The sequence below is a fragment of the Rana temporaria genome, chromosome 7 (assembly GCF_905171775.1).
Source record: "Rana temporaria chromosome 7, aRanTem1.1, whole genome shotgun sequence".
NCBI lineage: Eukaryota > Metazoa > Chordata > Amphibia > Anura > Ranidae > Rana > Rana temporaria.
In genome coordinates this window covers 152,554,390-152,572,778 of record NC_053495.1, presented here as the reverse complement: position 1 = coordinate 152,572,778, position 18,389 = coordinate 152,554,390, and the positions used below count along the sequence as shown (strand labels likewise).

General features: G+C 39.4%; 1 protein-coding gene across 11 annotated transcripts in view; it reads right to left on the bottom strand.

The window, feature by feature from the left end:
- LOC120945771 (pre-B-cell leukemia transcription factor 1) overlaps window positions 1–18,389 on the bottom strand; it is a 184,359-nt gene that overhangs the window by 13,699 nt on the left and 152,271 nt on the right. For 5 of the 11 annotated variants that reach the window (XM_040360154.1, XM_040360155.1, XM_040360156.1 and 2 more), the window contains 2 exons: window positions 17,607–17,766; window positions 5,086–5,157 (listed from right to left, as the gene is read on the bottom strand). In XM_040360154.1, coding sequence (XP_040216088.1) covers window positions 5,086–5,157; window positions 17,607–17,766 — 232 coding nt within the window. The remainder of the gene's footprint in view (window positions 1–5,085; window positions 5,158–17,606; window positions 17,767–18,389) is intronic. The other 6 variants (XM_040360157.1, XM_040360160.1, XM_040360162.1 and 3 more) reach the window with 2 other exon arrangements.

Below are 18,389 nucleotides of genomic sequence, written 5' to 3'. Positions count from 1 at the left end.
GTCTATACAATGAATCGAAAGGTCAGCACCAGAGTTTATGCTGATCCTGTATCAAGGATAAGGGAAAATATGTGGCAAACAGTCCTGTAGGTACACAGACAAGTACAATTATCCAAAAATACCAAATGTAGACTACCAAGCATGAACATAGTGCAGTCTAATATTTTTTTTATATCTTGTTTGGCCATCACCCAGCTGTCCATACTCTGGTGCAGAAACATTTGTTTTAGAAGCAGAATATAACACACATACTGGTAATTTAAATTATATATAAATATAGGTGGGCAGGTTTGGGCTTTTTATTTTTTTGTAGATAGACTAACAGTTGTAGCAGTTTTACATTATAAAATACTGCAATGTATGATGCTTCTGAGATAAGTTCCCTATAATGGCATATCAAGAGCATGTTAGTTTACTATGAGTTTAAAAAAAAAAAGAAGAAAAAAACACCTAAACACAAACAAATCTACGACAAGTCATGAATCCTCAGTTCCGATCCATTTAAAGGTATTAAATGGGCAATTAAATAAGCAAATAGATTTTCTACCAGATACATTATCTACGAATACCAGGAGTAATATGTTCGCAACGCTACTGCTGCTGTGGGCGATTTTTTTTTCCAGTACCCTGACTCCCAGATTCAACTGACCGGCTCCATCTGGCTTACATATTATACACATTCTATGTCCACATAACACAGCCAATACGTCTAAACAGAATTGTTATAAAAATACACAATTTTATGTACACAAAATTGTAAAGTTTATTTTTTAATAATGCCTTTAGATGTAAATTTACATGGTTCTTACAAGTTCAAAAAAACTCTCAAAGTGTCCTTTAGACAACACAGCCAGAAACAAAGTGAAAAAAAAAAAAAAAAAACGCCATTGGGTTACTGAAAAATGCATTTTTGGCTAATGACAGTCCCAAGTACACAAAATCAACACAATCAAATTGGCATTTTTTTTGGCATTTTTTTTTTTAACTAGAGTCATTAGGTAGCCATCTTCCACTTGGCTTTTAGAAAAAAAAAAAAAAAAAAAGGAATTGGGACACAAGCCATTTGATTGTTTAACGGGAAACCTGCCAGGATGGAAATATGGGGGTGCCATTGCAGACTTGGTTTTAGAAGTGCAAGCTTCAATGCTGTTGTTCTGATCCCTTCCCTACTTGATGGGTCACTGATCTAGATCAAATATATACACATCAGGTATCAGGACAGCAAATATGCACATGCTTAACAATACAGATAACAGACGTTTTCAAATACAAAAATCAGAAATGGCAGCTCCCCAATTTCTATCCTAAAAATTTCCTTAAGGCTTCATGTACACTGCTGCTGGTAAACAGACGTTTAGGAGCAGCTGGGTGTTTTTTTTCAGCTGCCCCTGAACTCTCCTTTATGTAATCTTGCGCTCAGGACGGATGTAGAGGCATTTGAAATGCTAAATGCCTGTAACAGCTTGTAAACGCGGAAACTCGCGTTTAGCCACGTTTCATTTACAGGCGTTTTTAATGGAGATACATTTTTTACTTTGATTACAAAAAAAACACAAAAACGCAGCATAATTTACTTTTTAAACGTCAGTTACCATCTGTCAAGTTAAATCGTTAAGAAGTTTTAAAATGTCCCGTGTACATGAAGCCTTAATGTTAATAAAAATGACTATCCTATTTCAACCTGAAGACAGCAGTAATTTTTGTAAGCTGTCAAAAAATTCAAAGGGTCACTTTATCGCAACCATAACACTGATGGGAGCATACTGTACACTGGCCTTGTAAACACTCCAAGAGAACACCATCCTGTTCATATAATTAGCTGCCTGCATTTCCTCAAGTGTGCTCAGAGCCTAAAGGATAATTAAAGCCAAACTCATTTTTATTTTAGAAAGGGTTGGGAATGATAATATCACCGTATTTTTGCCATATGTGTCCCACTAGGTACTTCTATCTTCACTTCTCACCCTGAAGAAGTTTGGGCTTTCATATACAGGCATGGGTGCTCAACCTGTGGCCCTGGAACGGTTGTGGAATTACAAGTCCTATGATGCATTTCAAGCCACTGACCGCTACACGCTTGACTTTCAAAGGAAGAAGCATGAAGGGACTTGTACTTCCGCAACAGCTGGAGGGCCACAGATTGAGCACCGATGCTTTAGGTAACATTCTGGGGTGAACTAGGGATACCTAAAGCTTTATTGTAGCCAACTTTCATATCCTGAATGGGCTTTTGCACTTCCATAGGGATGCCAAATTGCAGATTTTCTCTTACTATAGTGGACTGTGATTTTATCAGGTAGACTCTCACTTAAACCACCAAGTAGTCTGAAAAAAAAAACTTAACTCCATGTTTATTGTCCCATAAAAAACTCATTGAAGTTTGTTTGGGCCAAGCTGGCCCATATGAACCAATTACTGCACTTGCTAACAGACAGATATCTCACCGCTCCAGGTGAGCCCCGTGAGCAATCAAGGGTTGTTGAACCACCAAGGTGCTGGCAATGCTAATGATAGCAAATAAATGGACGAGAACTGGACAGCCGCACTCCAAAATCACTTAAAAAAGTTGTCTTTTTATTTTTCAACTGCACAAACAGTCACTGCAAACCAACAAGATACAGTATGGCCGACGCGTTTCACACTTACAGTCAGTGCGTAGTCATGGCTAGAGAAGGTTCACACTATAATGACATATATACTAAAACACACTATCATGTGAAAAAAGGTCCACCTATGGCGGTACAAAATCAATTAAACAATTAAACATAAATCAAAACCAGCTGGAAGGGGTAGAACCTCCCTCAAAATTAACTTACACATGGGCTACGGCTCCTATCAAGATTTTATAGAGGTATTTTAACATATACAGGTGTTCTCATGCATTTTCTTATATGTGCGTGACATGCATTGTTTTAAGGGGTTAATTTTGAGGGAGGCTCTACCCCTTCCAGTTGGTTTTGATTTATGTTTAATTGTTTAATTGATTTTGTACCGCCATAGGTGGACCTTTTTTCACATGATAGTGTGTTTTAGTATATATGTCATTATAGTGTGAACCTTCTCTAGCCATGACTAAGCACTGACTAAGTGCGAAACGCGTCGGCCATACTGTATCTTGTTGGTTTGCAGTGACTGTTTGTGCAGTTGAAAAATAAAAAGACAACTTTTTTAAGTGATTTTGGAGTGCGGCTGTCCAGTTCTCGTCCATTTATTTGCTACTGCACTTGCTAGGTGTGCTGTATTGACTGTATGGTAACTACTGTAACTTTATGTAGCCTTAGCTATATACAGTATACAGCGATGTGTTCTAGCAGTGGATGAATACAAAGCTTCCCCTGATTGGCTGAGGCAGAAGTGGGGCAGAGGGTGTTGGGATCTATGACTCAGCTGATCAGAAGAAGCTTTGTATTCATGCAGAGAGGTGGGCAGAGGATATTAGGATCTACGACTCAAAAGATCAGAGGAAGCTTTGTGTGGTACAGGAAGTCCCCTTTCCCACTACTGCAACACAGCGCTGTAAACTGCATGTACCTGAGGCAACATACAGTTAACATAGAATGCTTAGCAAGGGCACCTGTTCGTGTACGACATAGTTAGTTCAGGCCAGCTTGAGCCAAACAATTTAAATGGACATTAAACAAAGTTGGGCTTTATTAATGCATTGTCCTGGCTCAGTTTCTATATAATAAAAAAAAGGTAGGGATGTTTATTTTAACTGCCCAACATTAACCAAAACTAGTATTTAATAAAAAAATAATTGCATAGTGTATTTTCATGGCGTATTATTGGCTCCCAGTTCAAATAGGTTTAGGCTTCTTTAACACAGGCTTTCCTGTAAGGATCAAAAACAGAGCAATGTATACCTATGGGTGGCCAAATGTAAGCAGATGTGGGGTTACATAACTTAGGACTTGTCTTCTAGTTAATTTTCAGTTTATATGAAAAAAGTTGAGCAATAACAGTTTTTAGCTGACTGAACTCCTCTGTATTCTATAAACCCCGTTATGATCAGAGATCATTGAAGATTAGATGCCGACACCAAATGTATAAAGCCAGTATGCATTAGGGATCTTGACTATAAAACATTTTTTAGAATGCAAGTTTAATGTTCTCACACATCAGGGTGCATTGTGCAGGTGAAAAAAAAGAAAAAAAAAAAGCATACTGTGGTCACATAGCGGTAGCCATTGACATTGGAAAGCTGTTGCCCTTGTAAATACAATCCACATACTGCAAGTACTGTCACAAACAAGCACTTGGTTGAAAGCTTTGGTCATTTCTATTGAAGGGGTGAATAAGTTGTGTTGGCAGATGCTGCCAATGCCACATATATGGGGGAATAATTGGAATAGGTTGTCTAGACTGGGGGAAAAAAAATAAAAATTGCTGGCCAATCAGCATGGTTTCACTCCACAGATTTCTGATTTTCTCCCAATCCAGGTAAACAGCTAATGCCTAGTGGAGTACTCATAAGAAAATAAAGTGTGTCCACCACATTATGGAGGCAACTGTTCAAGAACCAGCTAAGCAGGAAGTAAGAAAAATGTACAACTATGTAGAGAACCCCCATTTAAAATGTTTTCAGTAGATTAAAATACTCTTGCCTATAGTATGAGAAACCAGCCACGATCACAAAACACACCATAAACTGCTCATAAAAAAATGGTATCTGCCCATATTGCTCTCTTCTATATTGTGATTACTAAAGGAAATATTTAGGCAAACAAGTACACAACTCAAAAATATGATGTCACCAGACAAACCCTCAGATTCTGTTAGAGAGAGTTTAGAAAATGTTTTCTGGTGATTTGGAAAATAAAACAGTATCATGGTTGCACCTCTGGGATAAAGTGCAAAAATCTCACCAATTACCTGTGTATTGTTGTATATTTATATTACTTTTGGTACAGTCTACCTTTTAATTCGGCATCCTCCAAACACCAAACTGAACCATGGACATAAATGGATGGAAATAAAAATAAGCACCCAAAATAAAATGTTAACACCAACGGTGGAAACCACAAAATAGCCACAAAACTGAAACCAAACTGACGTGCACGTGTCCTGAAGACCATGCGTACTAACCGAGGTTCTGTGGCGACAGGAACTGCACTTTGTTTTGTGGTTGAACTGCCCCGCGTTCCGTCTGTTTGTTCCCTGAATGAAACACAACACAAAACCAGCAATTTCAAGGATATCAGCCCTGAGCTCGGCATTGGCATATGAATGAAAAAGCATTTAACTGCAGGGTTAGTGAGCAACGTGTACAACTGCAAATCAAATGACAATGCATAAACCTTGTGTGGTCCTCTTATAGAATTATCCTGTTATATTTCTTTGTTCAAACTTTTAGTTAAAAAGTAACTATAAAATTACAACATGAACAAAATACACATTCATAATATACAAAATATAAAATAAATTGGTAAAGAGATGGACAGCACAGTATGGCCTATGGATGCACATACCAAACATTTGGTCGCGCCTAGATATTCGTCCTTACATCAACTCCCAGGAACTCTGCTTTTACCAGGAGATTACTGCGTTTTGACTAGACATCCACATATCAAAGAATAAATGCCTATGGGTGCACATACCAAAAATGTGTCCACGCCTAGATATTCGCCCTTAAGCATTTGTGCTTACATCAACTCCCAGGAACTCTGCTTTTACCAGGAGACTACTGCGTTTCCACTAGACATTCAGATATAAAATAAATAAATGCTGTACGTATTTTACACCAAGACTGAGAATTGGATAACTGGGAGCATTTGCTGCAGCTACGGACAGCAGCCCAGTTTTTTTAAGCTAGCCATACACCATTTCATTTTCTCACATTCAACCCACGCTAAAAACAGCATGGATGGAGGAATCGCCACTGCCATCTATCGTAATTAAGCAGCTTTGGCTGTCTGAATACAGTGGTGCTGCTGAACTATGACTGCGTTAATCAGCATATAGTCAGGTTTTTTTAATCAACATTTGTCAAGCTGGCTGGTGTTTGCAAGGCTACCAGCACCTCGAATGTCAGCCTAATTAGCAGCAATCAGACAAAATTCAAGCAGTCTATGGCTTGCTTGCCTTAGAGAATCATCTACCAAACCATGGCCACTCATAGGCTGGCCAAATACAGCCTAAATCTGGGCCAGTTACCAATGAACTGGATAACATTCGAACTGTGGGTAGTCCTGCAAGCACAACCTATTCAGGTTTTGGAAACAAAGGTGTAGCCATCTCTTGCGGACCTTCATAAACAATGAAGCTGAATAGCAGCCACTGGCACTACAGTCCATGTTTGTTGCAACTAAACACACAGTAGCATTAACGGAATGCCAGCATTTAGAGGGGAAAAGTATGCCATGTGCTTCCTTTGTGGCACTCATTAAAGAAGGGGAATCAATTAGATTCTGATTGACTGGTATGGGTAAGTGCTTCCATGTTGCTGCTCTTATTATAAGCTTTGTCAATTTCAGCTTATACCTTGTTTTTATACAATGCAAACGTGACTGACCTACCAATGTTGTAACACGCCGTATATACTGATAACTAAATTCACATTTTTGGAAATTAAACGCACAAAAAGGTACTCATTTGCAGACCTGAAACCATCCTTGATACTATACTATCTGTCCAAGATTACTTTCTCCTTTTGGAAACAAGTCATTTTCTAAAATGTATAAGAAAATTAACTTATTGCCGATCTGTAAGGTTATGGACCGCTAACAAATAAAAATTAAAGGGATGTACATTATTATTAAGAAGGATTTAAATAGCATCTTATTTATCATCACTGCTAAGTGTTTAGAAGGTGCCTTTTAAATAGCTTTAATCTGTGACGCTCCAAACTCATGCTGATGAAAACATGAAATAATGGTTCAGTAACGGTGAGTGATAACATGGAAATCTGGAATGTGCACCTTTATCTTAACCATTGGGATGTTTGGGGAAACCCAATTTGCCCTAAATACATTACCCACATATCGCTGTATACTATACTTGAAATAATTCTCATACCAAGTAGCTTACGTTTCTCTGAAACCTTCACATTAAAAAAAATAGGAGATGAAACCTTATTCGCGTCTCTAAAATAAAAAATAATATTAACTGTCTCCTATCAAGGTTATCAACAGAATATTGTGTACTCTTTGTGTAGTGCACAAACAGTGCACATTGCTGATGCATTCCAGGCATCAGTAATTTCTGAGAATTAAGCCAGAATGATGCAACTGCTGCAGTTATGCATGGGAATTACATAAATTAGTGGCCACCAAATGACTGAAGAGGAGAAACTGGATCCTTGGGAGCAAACCAAGAGACCACAGAGGCAGGCGGAGTGGCAAAGTACAGCAAGAAACAACCTTGACCTGTCCGCGCTGGAAGAGGACAGACATGGTGAGCATGTCCTGACATGCAAGTATGCTATGCAAACTTATACTTTACTGCAACGGAAGTGGAACAGTTCTACTTTATGTTGTGATAAGGGGAATCGTTTTTTGAAAACCCTACACCATTTTCTATAGAACCTTTCATCATTTTAATGCCCAGCACTGTCTTTCACTAACCTATCTTGTGAATGGAGCATGATCAATGGACAACACAGATTTTTAAAGTAATAGAATCATTTTTTTAGGAAGCACAGAAGCGTCCATGGCAATGAAGGAACTGGCACCTTTGTTGTCTAACCATCAATAAATCTGGAGGCAGAATTAAATACTGGTAAATTGATATTAAAGGTTAAAATCTAGGTATGTTTTATATTGCATAGTTACATTGGGGCCAGATTAGACCAATTTCAGTATACATATTCCATACCTGTGGGATCACTGTGGAAGCGGATAATCACTGTAGTAGTTGGGGGCCACTACAGTGATCGGTCCTCTGTGTGGAGTGACTGCCCTTTTGACTAGTTGAAAACTAAAAAAGGTGTTGACATCTCGACCTCCACCTCGTCCAATTATAGAAAGTATTTTATTCACTGAGAACAATACAAGGCATTCACTTAATGGTGGCTGAGCCGAGCAAGCATTGTTCACTATGGAGAAGCACAGCAACTGGGCATAGGATTCAGAAGGCCACAGTAATCGCTGTAGTAGAGTTTACTACTGCAATTATTCTCAGCTTTCAATGTGGTTCCACAGGTATGGAAGAAGTATACTTACATTTGTCAAAGCTGGACCAATGTAACTATGCAACAAAAATCACACCAGGATCAGTTCAGCTTCAAACGATCTTCAAGGGAATGGAGCAACGGATAGAAAAGATCTTCAACGAATACTAGAAAACCCTTAACTGAAACAAAGTTTTCATAATGAAGCACGTATTTCCTGCAGCAACCCAGCCCGTCTCTAAAACATTCTTATTTTTTTTAAGTTGCTTCTCAAAGTGAACATATAGGCAAAACCCTTTCTTTGCTATACGTTTTGGATAAAGTAGGAAAGGATTAAAAGCACCATCGGGTTATTTCTGTGGTGTGTGCCATGCAGGCAAGATCTCATATGGCCCAGGGACATAACAGGAAATATGTAAGAAAGTAAGGGGAACTCCCATCTTGAACAGTTTGATTGCTTCACCCTCACCTCACCTGGATTTCCCAAGGCCAATCCTTCCCCATTCTAAAAAAAATTACTTTATGAACACAATATGCATTTCCACTCTTGAGATCATATTCGAGAAAACAAGGAAATACAGTATTAAAATAGAACTTCTGTGTGGTCACACTTCCATGCCATAGTTAGAGTGCCACTAAAGTCTTATTTGGATAGAATGGAGAGGGATTAGGACTATTGTAATATTGTAAGGTTACTCCTCTCCGTTTGTCCTGTTTAGCATTATTATCAAAAGTGAAAGTAAAAGAAAATCCCAAATTTTGGGTTAACATCAGAACAGGAATGGGGGGGGGGTGATCTACCAATGGGGGCACTAGTTCTGTTGACAAACTGGGATTCCCTCTCACTTCCTGTCTTAGCTATGGGACAAGGGGGAAGGGGAAGCTCCACAATGGGATGGCATAAAAAAAAGGGGGGGGGGGAAGCGGGGAATAACTCTTGCTTACTATATCCAAAATTAAAGAAAAAATAAGTTTTGCCTTTAGTGACATTTTAAACAAAACATGTCATGTCATGACATAACTACTTTTTACATATTTTCAAACTGCAAGTTCCCTGGCTCTCTCTGCCTTCAGTGCTTTTTTTTTCCACCCATCATTATTGGAATCTATTCTATTGGTTGCCAAGTATATGATCACCTAAACTCAGCAGTTAACCACTGAATGGAACAGCAAAAAAACATTTTCTCATAAAAAAAACTTTGGTTAGATGGGCTAATGAATTTGGATTTGTTATGCACTGCTGCTCATTACTATAAAAATCACTCCTAATGGGGTCCTTTCCCTTCACCATTCTGTGCATAAGACGAAGCAGTGCCAATCCAAGCCTTCCATAATACCGGTCCTCAAACTATCAACCCTTTCTGGTATAGTCATTGCATGTAGCAACTCCACCATAAGGATCAAACTTCCTATTGGAAACAAATGTGTATTTAAATAGAAACCTGCCTGTTTTCCTAATTACACTGCCAGCTTTTTGTATTTATTTTCTAGAGAAGCAAATTCTTTTTTATGTTTATTAAAGCACCATATACCTGTCATCAAGCTAACAAATGCAGGAATGCATATTGCAGACAGCATATGTTAATCCCACTAAACAAAATGAAAGCATGAAATGTGCCAGTAAACTCACTCAAATTCTGCCTGCGAGAGGGAAGCCCGCATGCAACGAAGCTAGGAGCTGCCTGGCATACACAGAGGGAGAGATAGATCAGACAGGGGACACCTAACAATAAGCGAGTGATTGGTGGATGAATGCAGTATGATAGCTTGTATTTAGAATGATTGATTCAAGGAAATCAACAGTGTAGTAACATGAGAAAATGAGGCTGAAGGCTTTGATACATGGCACAACAGACATATAAAAGAAATAAATGAGACAAGCTTAACACTAGTGAAGGCAAATATGCAGCTACCTTAAAAACAGTGACACCAAATGTATTCCTATGAATCTACAGAACAGAAAACGGCATATTGTACTACACAAAGTAAAAAATTATAGCAAACAAAAAAGTAAAGTATTGTCACATCTAACCCTTTCCCAAAGCAATACTATATCTAGATCCCATTAACAGTTGTCAAAATGACAACGAAGGACTTGTGATTGTATATGTATGCATAATATATATATATATATATATATATATATATATATATATATATATATATATATATATATATATATATATATAATATATTGTTATAATGTATCAAATTCAAAACGCAAATATGCAATATATTGCTATGGTAGCTCCCCCACAAATTTCTTTCTGCTTTTGATCTGGGAAGTAAAACAAGTCATGCCTTAGGGTGGCTACACTTACTCATCCACTCTATGGAGGGGCAACATAGTTACCCTTGGACAGCAGCATTGTCAAGCTGTGGGGAGGGTAAAGTTAGATGAGAATCCGATATAGATGAATTTTACATAAATGCGATATTTGACTGCAGCCAACACTTTCCAGCAGTTTTTTGCCTTTTGGAATAAAGGTATTCACTAAATGTAGGGGCAGCACAGTGGCCAAGTTGGTTTGAATCCCAACAATGGCACTACCTGCCTGGAGTTTTCACGTTCTCCCTGTGACTGCATGGGTTTCCTCTGGTTTCTTCAAACACTCAAAGACATGCTGGTAGGTTAATTGGCTCCTATCTAAATTGGCTCTTGTATGTGTATCTATGAATGTGAGTTAGGGGTCTTAGATTTCAAGAGGGCAGAGACTAATGTGAATGAATATACATGGGTAAAATGCTGGGTAAATTGACAGCGCTATACAAGTACCAATAATAAATAAAAAAAATAGAATACTGACAATTTTAAGCACTTCTGTCAGTGTTAAAGTGTTACTAAACCTAAACACGATTTTTACTTTATTGCATTTAGGTAAAAAAACGTTTTCAGTTTCTCAGTGCCCCCCTTCCCGTGTGAATGGGAAGAGAGTGGAGAAGAGATCGGCGCTGTGCATGGCTGCATCTATTCTCCTCTCTTGTCCTCTTTGCACACCATTCGAGCAGCAGCAGGAGCCATTGGCTCTTGCTGCTGTCAATCAGATGCAATGGAAGCGATGTAATCACAGCTTCGGCCAGTCCACGAAACCTGGAAGCAAGAGGGGTGAAGATAAATGGGCCTGTAGCCATGACATCTCGGTGCGGAAACGCTCTGTTAAGGGAAGTTTACTAGCACATTACACTACCGTGCAGGGTTAAAAAAAAAAAACTGCTTTAAGCATGAGGTTTTCACCAAAGACAGACAACCTCTGCTTCTGCATGTCTTCACCAAATATTCAGCTTGAATGAACCACATATGTGGCAGGGTGACTTTAAAGGAAGAGCAATTCTTTTGGCTGTAGGAACCAGGCCCATCAACTATTTAATTTGCCTATTCTGAACTGGGAGATACACATAGTAACTTCAGGCCACAACTATTACTTCTTCCGATATGATTATCTGTGACTGTGCGCTTTTTTTATTTCAAATTTACGTAAAAGGACTATCGACTTAAAACTCTTAGCTGTAGATTGCCTGATGGCGATGAAATCTTGTATAATAAAAGGTATTTCTAGCATAAACATTATAAAGCGGTTTGTAATGCAAAAAATCTCCTTCAAGATATCTCCTGTCAGCTCTGCCCAGATACTTTCTGCTGCTGCTTGCATTTGCTTGGTAGACTGGAGGTGTCTATACAGGGGCAAGAATTGTCATTATCCACAAACTCTGATTGCTTTGAAGTATATGGCTGCTGTGATGAGATCGGCAGCTGATAATCAGGTAAACAGTAGAATGGACAAGTTGGAAATTTTTCTTGGCTCTCATGACTTGGACAGTAAAATGGTAGCATCTTTTGCCAACAACTGATCACTTGCCGACACAAACCTGCTCCAGAATATTTTAGAAAGACAAATCATTTCCAAACAAATGGTCTTTATATGTCCAACATAAATGGCCAACAGTCATTCTCCAGTGCAGGGAGTGATCTCTTAAAACAGGAGTCTCCAAATGTTATAAAGCAAAAGGGCCAATGCCCCTTCATTGGTTTTAATGGGAGGAATAGTGCCCCATTGTTGAGATCAATGAGAAGAATAATGCTATATCATTGGTGTCAGTTGGTGGGATATTGCCCCAATGGCCAGATAAAGGAAAGTAAAAGTAAAGGGCTACATCTCCCCCCACCCCCCCCCCGGCCACAGTTTGGTGACCAATGTCTTAAAAGAATGTTAATCTGACCACTCTACCAGCCCTCTTGCAGTGCCTTTCCTCTTTCCGATGCTTCAGGTAGTGGCCAGTCCCTCACCATCTTTGCGTACCACTCAGTGTTATTGGACCTGCATTGTACTTTATGACAGTGTGGCCATCAGCTGGGAGTTCCAAGGAGATGGTGTTTTTGAGTGACTCAAAGCATGGAGGAAGCCTGCTGGAGTCAAGAATAAGCATTACAGCTTATTCCTCTACGCCAAGCATTTGACCCCTTGCAGTGCTGCCACCACCATCGCCACTAAGGGAAACCGGCCATGAAGCCTTTCGGCTCCACGGCCGGTTCCCTACTGTGCATGCATGAAGCACGCTACGCATTCTAAATGTTCTAGCAGCAATGGAAGGAGGAGGGGAGCCGAAATGGCACCGGAGGGGGCAGCAAATAAGCGGGGGTTCCAATTTTGGGCGGAACTCCGCTTTAAGGGTGGTTAATTGCTAGGGTTCATCGATTGAGTGTAAAAAGACTGGAGGCTGTTCAGCTAAGGGAGGATGATGGGATGCTTTAATGTAGTGCATTCTTATCACCAATTCTCTTGGCAACTACGGTATGAGAGTAAATCTGACAATACACTGTTCAAATATTGTCCGGTTATTAATGAACCAATGTCAGACATCATCCAGTCGGCATTCCTCAATTGAGAAATCAAAGGAGCCACCCTGAAAATCGTCCGCTTAACAGCTTCTGCATCAAATCAGATAAAGACACCAACAGCTGGAGGTGCTGCCTGTCAAAATACAGTAGCAGCAGCAGATTTGTCCACCCCCACTGTGCAGCATGGATGGAGGAATCGGTTTTTACTAAATGTATAGGCGTAAGGCCAGCTTTAGTTGTCAGAATTGCTGTGTGCATTCCTTAGGACACCCAAACACAAGTCAAATCATGCCAAAGCAAGCTACAAACAGCCCTCAGTGCACAATGCAATGCTTTAGGTACTCACAAGGAAAAAAAAAGTTGACTTCTCTACTAAGCCATTAAATAGAACTATAAAGTCACACAATCATGCCTATGCTATATCCATATATGCTTCTCCTCAGAGCCCAGATCTTTAAACCCACTTCACTCCCTCTTCGCTCATCATCCATAACCTCTATCCCTGCCATACATAATTCCCATTCTTTCAGCCTTAATCTCTTTTCTGGTGGGTTGCCAACAATCCTTGAATCAATTCCTGGAGATTTCATTAGCCAAATGACTTAATGATGACATCAACAAGTGATCAACTACAGAGATCTAATTATTGTGCAGCCTACGGCATTAAATTACACAGATCATTCAGATGGAGTTTAGGAAAACTCATCGGAAATCCAACAACCACCAGAGTTTTGGTGATGTCCCTTTCAGCAGTAGCTTCCTGACTTCTTCTTTGACAGCAGTTAACGTTTCACAAGTACAATAGTTTGTGAATGTTAAAGCATAATGAATTGCAACTGCTGTTCATAAAAACTCACTTGCAGATTTTGCCAGTAAAGGTGGGAAAACACGTTTTACATTGCCAGAGCAAATGTCTGTGTGTTTGTAAAGAAACTGCTAGCATTCCAGGTGTTGCATCAAGTTGTCATCATTTTATTTTCACGGCATAAATAACCAATTGCTTCCAGACTGCGCATGGTCCTTCCGGCAAGGTGCAAGTGAATTTCACTAAACTAAAATTACACAGTTCACCTCCCTAGAACCCTTCAAATATAATTGTTAAGATCAGAGTTAAAAATCTGTTTCTTAATAGACTACAGACGTATATTAAAAACACCATTTAATGCAATTATGCATTTATTAAAAATCATTTATGTTTAGGTCCAAATATAAGGCTAAACAAAAGGTTGCCGCCTTGTTGCACTGCATACATTTTAGCAAAAGCAGCAATTTAAAGAGTATTTTTTATATATATATATATATATATATATATATATATATATATATATATATATATATATATATATATATATATATATATATATATATATATATATATATATATATATATAGTCACGTGAGTGCAAAACTCCAGCTTCTCTCACAGAGCAGAAAGGTTACTCACTGTGTTTGAGCCGAAAGTTCCTTTTCAGCAACCATAAATTTACACAGGGGAGCCAGGGCATTGCAGTTATTTGACCGCATTGAAAATTTAGGGGGAGGGAAAAAAAATATATCGATTTATGCTAAAATGTATATGAAGCAGGGGGAAGGTAACAAAAAAATTAAAACGTTTACATTCACCTAGGTGGATGTAGCATCGATCCGATGCTGCATCTCCCCGAGAACTGATTGAACATCGGTGATCGATCGGTTCTCACCTTTGAGCAGAGAGCCAGATCTCTGCTTTGCCCCGCCAGCTCTCACTGAAGCGCTGGGCTGCGGAAGGTGCTGGCTCAGCCTCTAAGCGCATCACTGAGAGGCTGAGCCAGCTGTCCGTCCAGGCTTCTGGATGGATCCCGACCATATGGTCAGAGCCTGGACCAGCTCTGCAATGTCAGGTGACAGCAAGCTTCAGCCTCTGTCGGCTAAAAATGTGTCACAGGAGTGCATAACTAAGTGCACTCCTGTAACCTACATGAAAGTATAGCCAAAATAGCTTTGGCCATACTTCTCCAAAGAAGGTGGATTATTCAGCCTTTCCTTCTACATTTAGTACCTAAATGTGCCCTAATATCAACCTCTTGTAATTCCCTCTCACAGAATGATCAGCCTAGTACACACTATTTGTTTATTTGTTTCTGTTCAACCTAGTGGGCTGAACGAAAAGATAAAAAAATGACAAGCTCAGAAGGAGCGCTGTACTAACTAGTAAAGCAATCCCCCCACTGAGCTATTGCATTCTGACAGGGGGCCTGCCCCCTGCCAGAACACATCCGTCAGCACCGATCAGATGCCGATGGGCAGACCTTTTTTTAAGTCATGCCCCTTCGACAGAAGCCAGACAAACGGCTGGCTTCTGATGGACCGGCTGCCGTGCACACAAGCGGAATGAGGGACTGTTTCTATTGAACTGGCCAATGTTGCACGATATTCTGCCCCTGTGCACAGTCGTGGTCCCCTTCCACTCCTCCCATGTCAGACACGGAGCAGCAGACACTACGGTTCCTCATCGAGTTCCAAGATCGTTTGCAAGTCCCTTTTTAAGAACATCCATATGTAAGGGGGTGCCCCCCCACCCTTCTAGGGAGTGCTGGAATATAATTTATGCATTTGTTTTCTAGTATAGGATTGTTGGAGGCATCTACTCATCTTGATTATGTAAAGCCTGTATTTAAAACTATACCAAGCTTCATGTACAATATATATTGTGTCTGCCCCATTGGCTTGATATGCCAAACATTTTTATGTGTACTTTCAAAATTTATGCGTCCAATCCTTGTACAATAAAAATTTATATTTAACGACTTTTGTATTATGCCTCATTTAAAGTGGATGTAAACATGATTAATAAAATTTGAGCTGAACACACATCTGTAGTGTTTTCTTATCTCTCTTCAAAGCACTATGTCCCGTAGCGGTCTCCTGCTCCCAGCCTGATACCTCCTGACAAGTTCTCCGTCACATATGATAAAAGCAGCCAGAATTTTGTTGGGACGGATGCTATAAATAGATCAGCACAGAGTGTAATGATTCAATGAACAATGTGTGTGCCTTTCCTCCAATCAGCTGTCTTGGCTGTATGCCCAGACTTTCCTGCAGTGCTAACCAGGAAGAGAAAACATACCATGAGCTGCACTTTCTAAACAGTATATAAAGCTAAAGACACTTATGTAGGAGGATTTGTTTCATCCCTGTATATCATCTGAGAGTGTTCACTCCACTGGAAAATGTGAGGGTTTACATCCACTTTAAAGTCCCATGGGCGAATATTGGTTGTGTGTGTATGTTACATATGGGGATAGAGGCATGATATGCTATGTACCTGGTCACAGTTCTTTTTTCTACATATGTGTGTACCACCCTTTAGCAGTACTCCAAGCTCTGGTGCATGCACATGTGCTGATAAAAAGATGCATACAGAAGAAAGATCTCAGCAGTCTGCTGCTGCTCCTCCAGTATCCAATCTCAGCTTAGAGGCAGGGAGGTGATCAGGCTGCACTGTTTAATTGCATTAGACAATAAATCAGGTCACCAATTGGGCTGTACTATTTACCAGAACTTTGTATGTTACAGGAATTGGAAGGAGGGAGGAAATGACAAAGTCGTTTGAAGGTATAACAGCCCCCGTACATGTATCGGAACCGTGGATTTAGCTGCTCACCTGGAGTTCAGCTCCAAGTTAAATGTAGCAACATAAAATTGTGCAAATCAATTAGGTAAACCAAGTGAGCCTTGCTTACATGAATATAGTTTAAATTGCATTATGCGTTTCAAGACGTATTTTGAAAAGTCACAATTACTTATGTACCTGAAGCTTCCTATAATTCCCTTCTGTTTGGCCTTTACTGTAGCATTTGGCTTTAGGCCAAAGCTGCAGTGAAGTGCCACTCTTCTCCATAGGAATGAAAGATAAATGAAGAAGCATAACTACTTTGACAGTGATGGGAGAACAGAACCAACTGTCACTGGAACCACACTAGGTATTGTATGAACAGCCGAGTGTCCTTTCCTGATGTCCATGCCAAGATTTCAGTTTTGGGCAGACTTGCGTTTGGAGCCAGGATCCTAGTTTTTTTTAAATACGATTAGATACTCTGTAGCTCAATAACACTAGTAACATAATCTCAATTATCAAGACATTACCCAGTTATTTTTTGGTTCAGTATTTTCTCAAATGGTTATTTCAAAACATCTCATCAAGAGAACCCTTTACAAAAAGGTTAGCAAACACTTAACACAGGCTGCAATAATGTGTGACATACATATCGCCCATTTAGGTTTTTCACAAAATGGAAGCTGCTGAGGGCCAAATTGGGAGGCTTTAAAAACTCAAACCCCCAATATTACTGGAGTAAAAATGGAATTAAAAGAAAAGAACACACCAAACATTGAGGTCTTTTCTGAACACAGACACAACAGGAGGATAATTGGGACAAGCGGGGGAATGCTAAATAACTAAAACAAAAAAAAAAACAAAAAAAAATAAAATAAAAAAAATAAAATAAAAAAATGAAGGGAATAGAGGGATGCAGAAGACCATGAAAAAAGTAGGAAAGGCAACAAACACCTGAAAGCATGGACGTAGAACTAAAATGGACAAAGAGAGCATAGTAAGGAAACACTGGAAGTAAAAAATAATAAAACTGCAAGAAAAAAAACAAACTAAAAAAACAAACTAACCAGCAGAACTGGGAGTTGAGGGCGAATTGGCTTGACTTCCGTGAACTGACACATTGGTAGCAGTCACAGCTGTTTTGGCAGCATAAATATTGGCTTCCTCTTGGAATTTACCTATGTTCTTCTTGTAGCGGATTCGCTTATTTCCGAACCAGTTTGATACCTACAAAAAAACACAGAAATAGATTTTGATTTTAATTGGAGTCATGATATTACAGCTGGTACTAGTTGGGAGCAGAAGTGAATGCCGTATGTACACATAAGACAACATGGTTGTAAGTCATCAACAAGCATGGAGCCTGTACACGGTTCCCCTTTTTGCTCAAAACAGCTGGTAGTGCCAATTCCTAAACTGGGTATTCCTCCCCCGCTGGGATTTTTTATCAGTGCTTTCCCACTTTGCTTTCATTTATTTTCTTCACTACACAATTTGTCTACTCTGATACAACCATAGATAATATACGGGCTGAATATAGAATCAAGTTTAAACTGCAGAATATAAATATTTGCCAAGAGATAGAAACCACAGTGGAACCCCTATGGCAGGGATCTTCAAACTACGGCCCTCCAGCTGTTGCGGATCTACACGTCCCATGAGGCATTGTAAAACCAACATTCACAGACATGACTAGGCATGGTGGGAATTGTAGTTCTTGAAATGGAGGGAATACAATTTCGCTTTTGCAATTATGCTATTTTTTAGAGAAACCTCTATACAGGGACGTCTTCTCATTTACATTGACATAGATTTGTCGCCTTCTAGCTTTTCCCAAACTAAGACAGCCC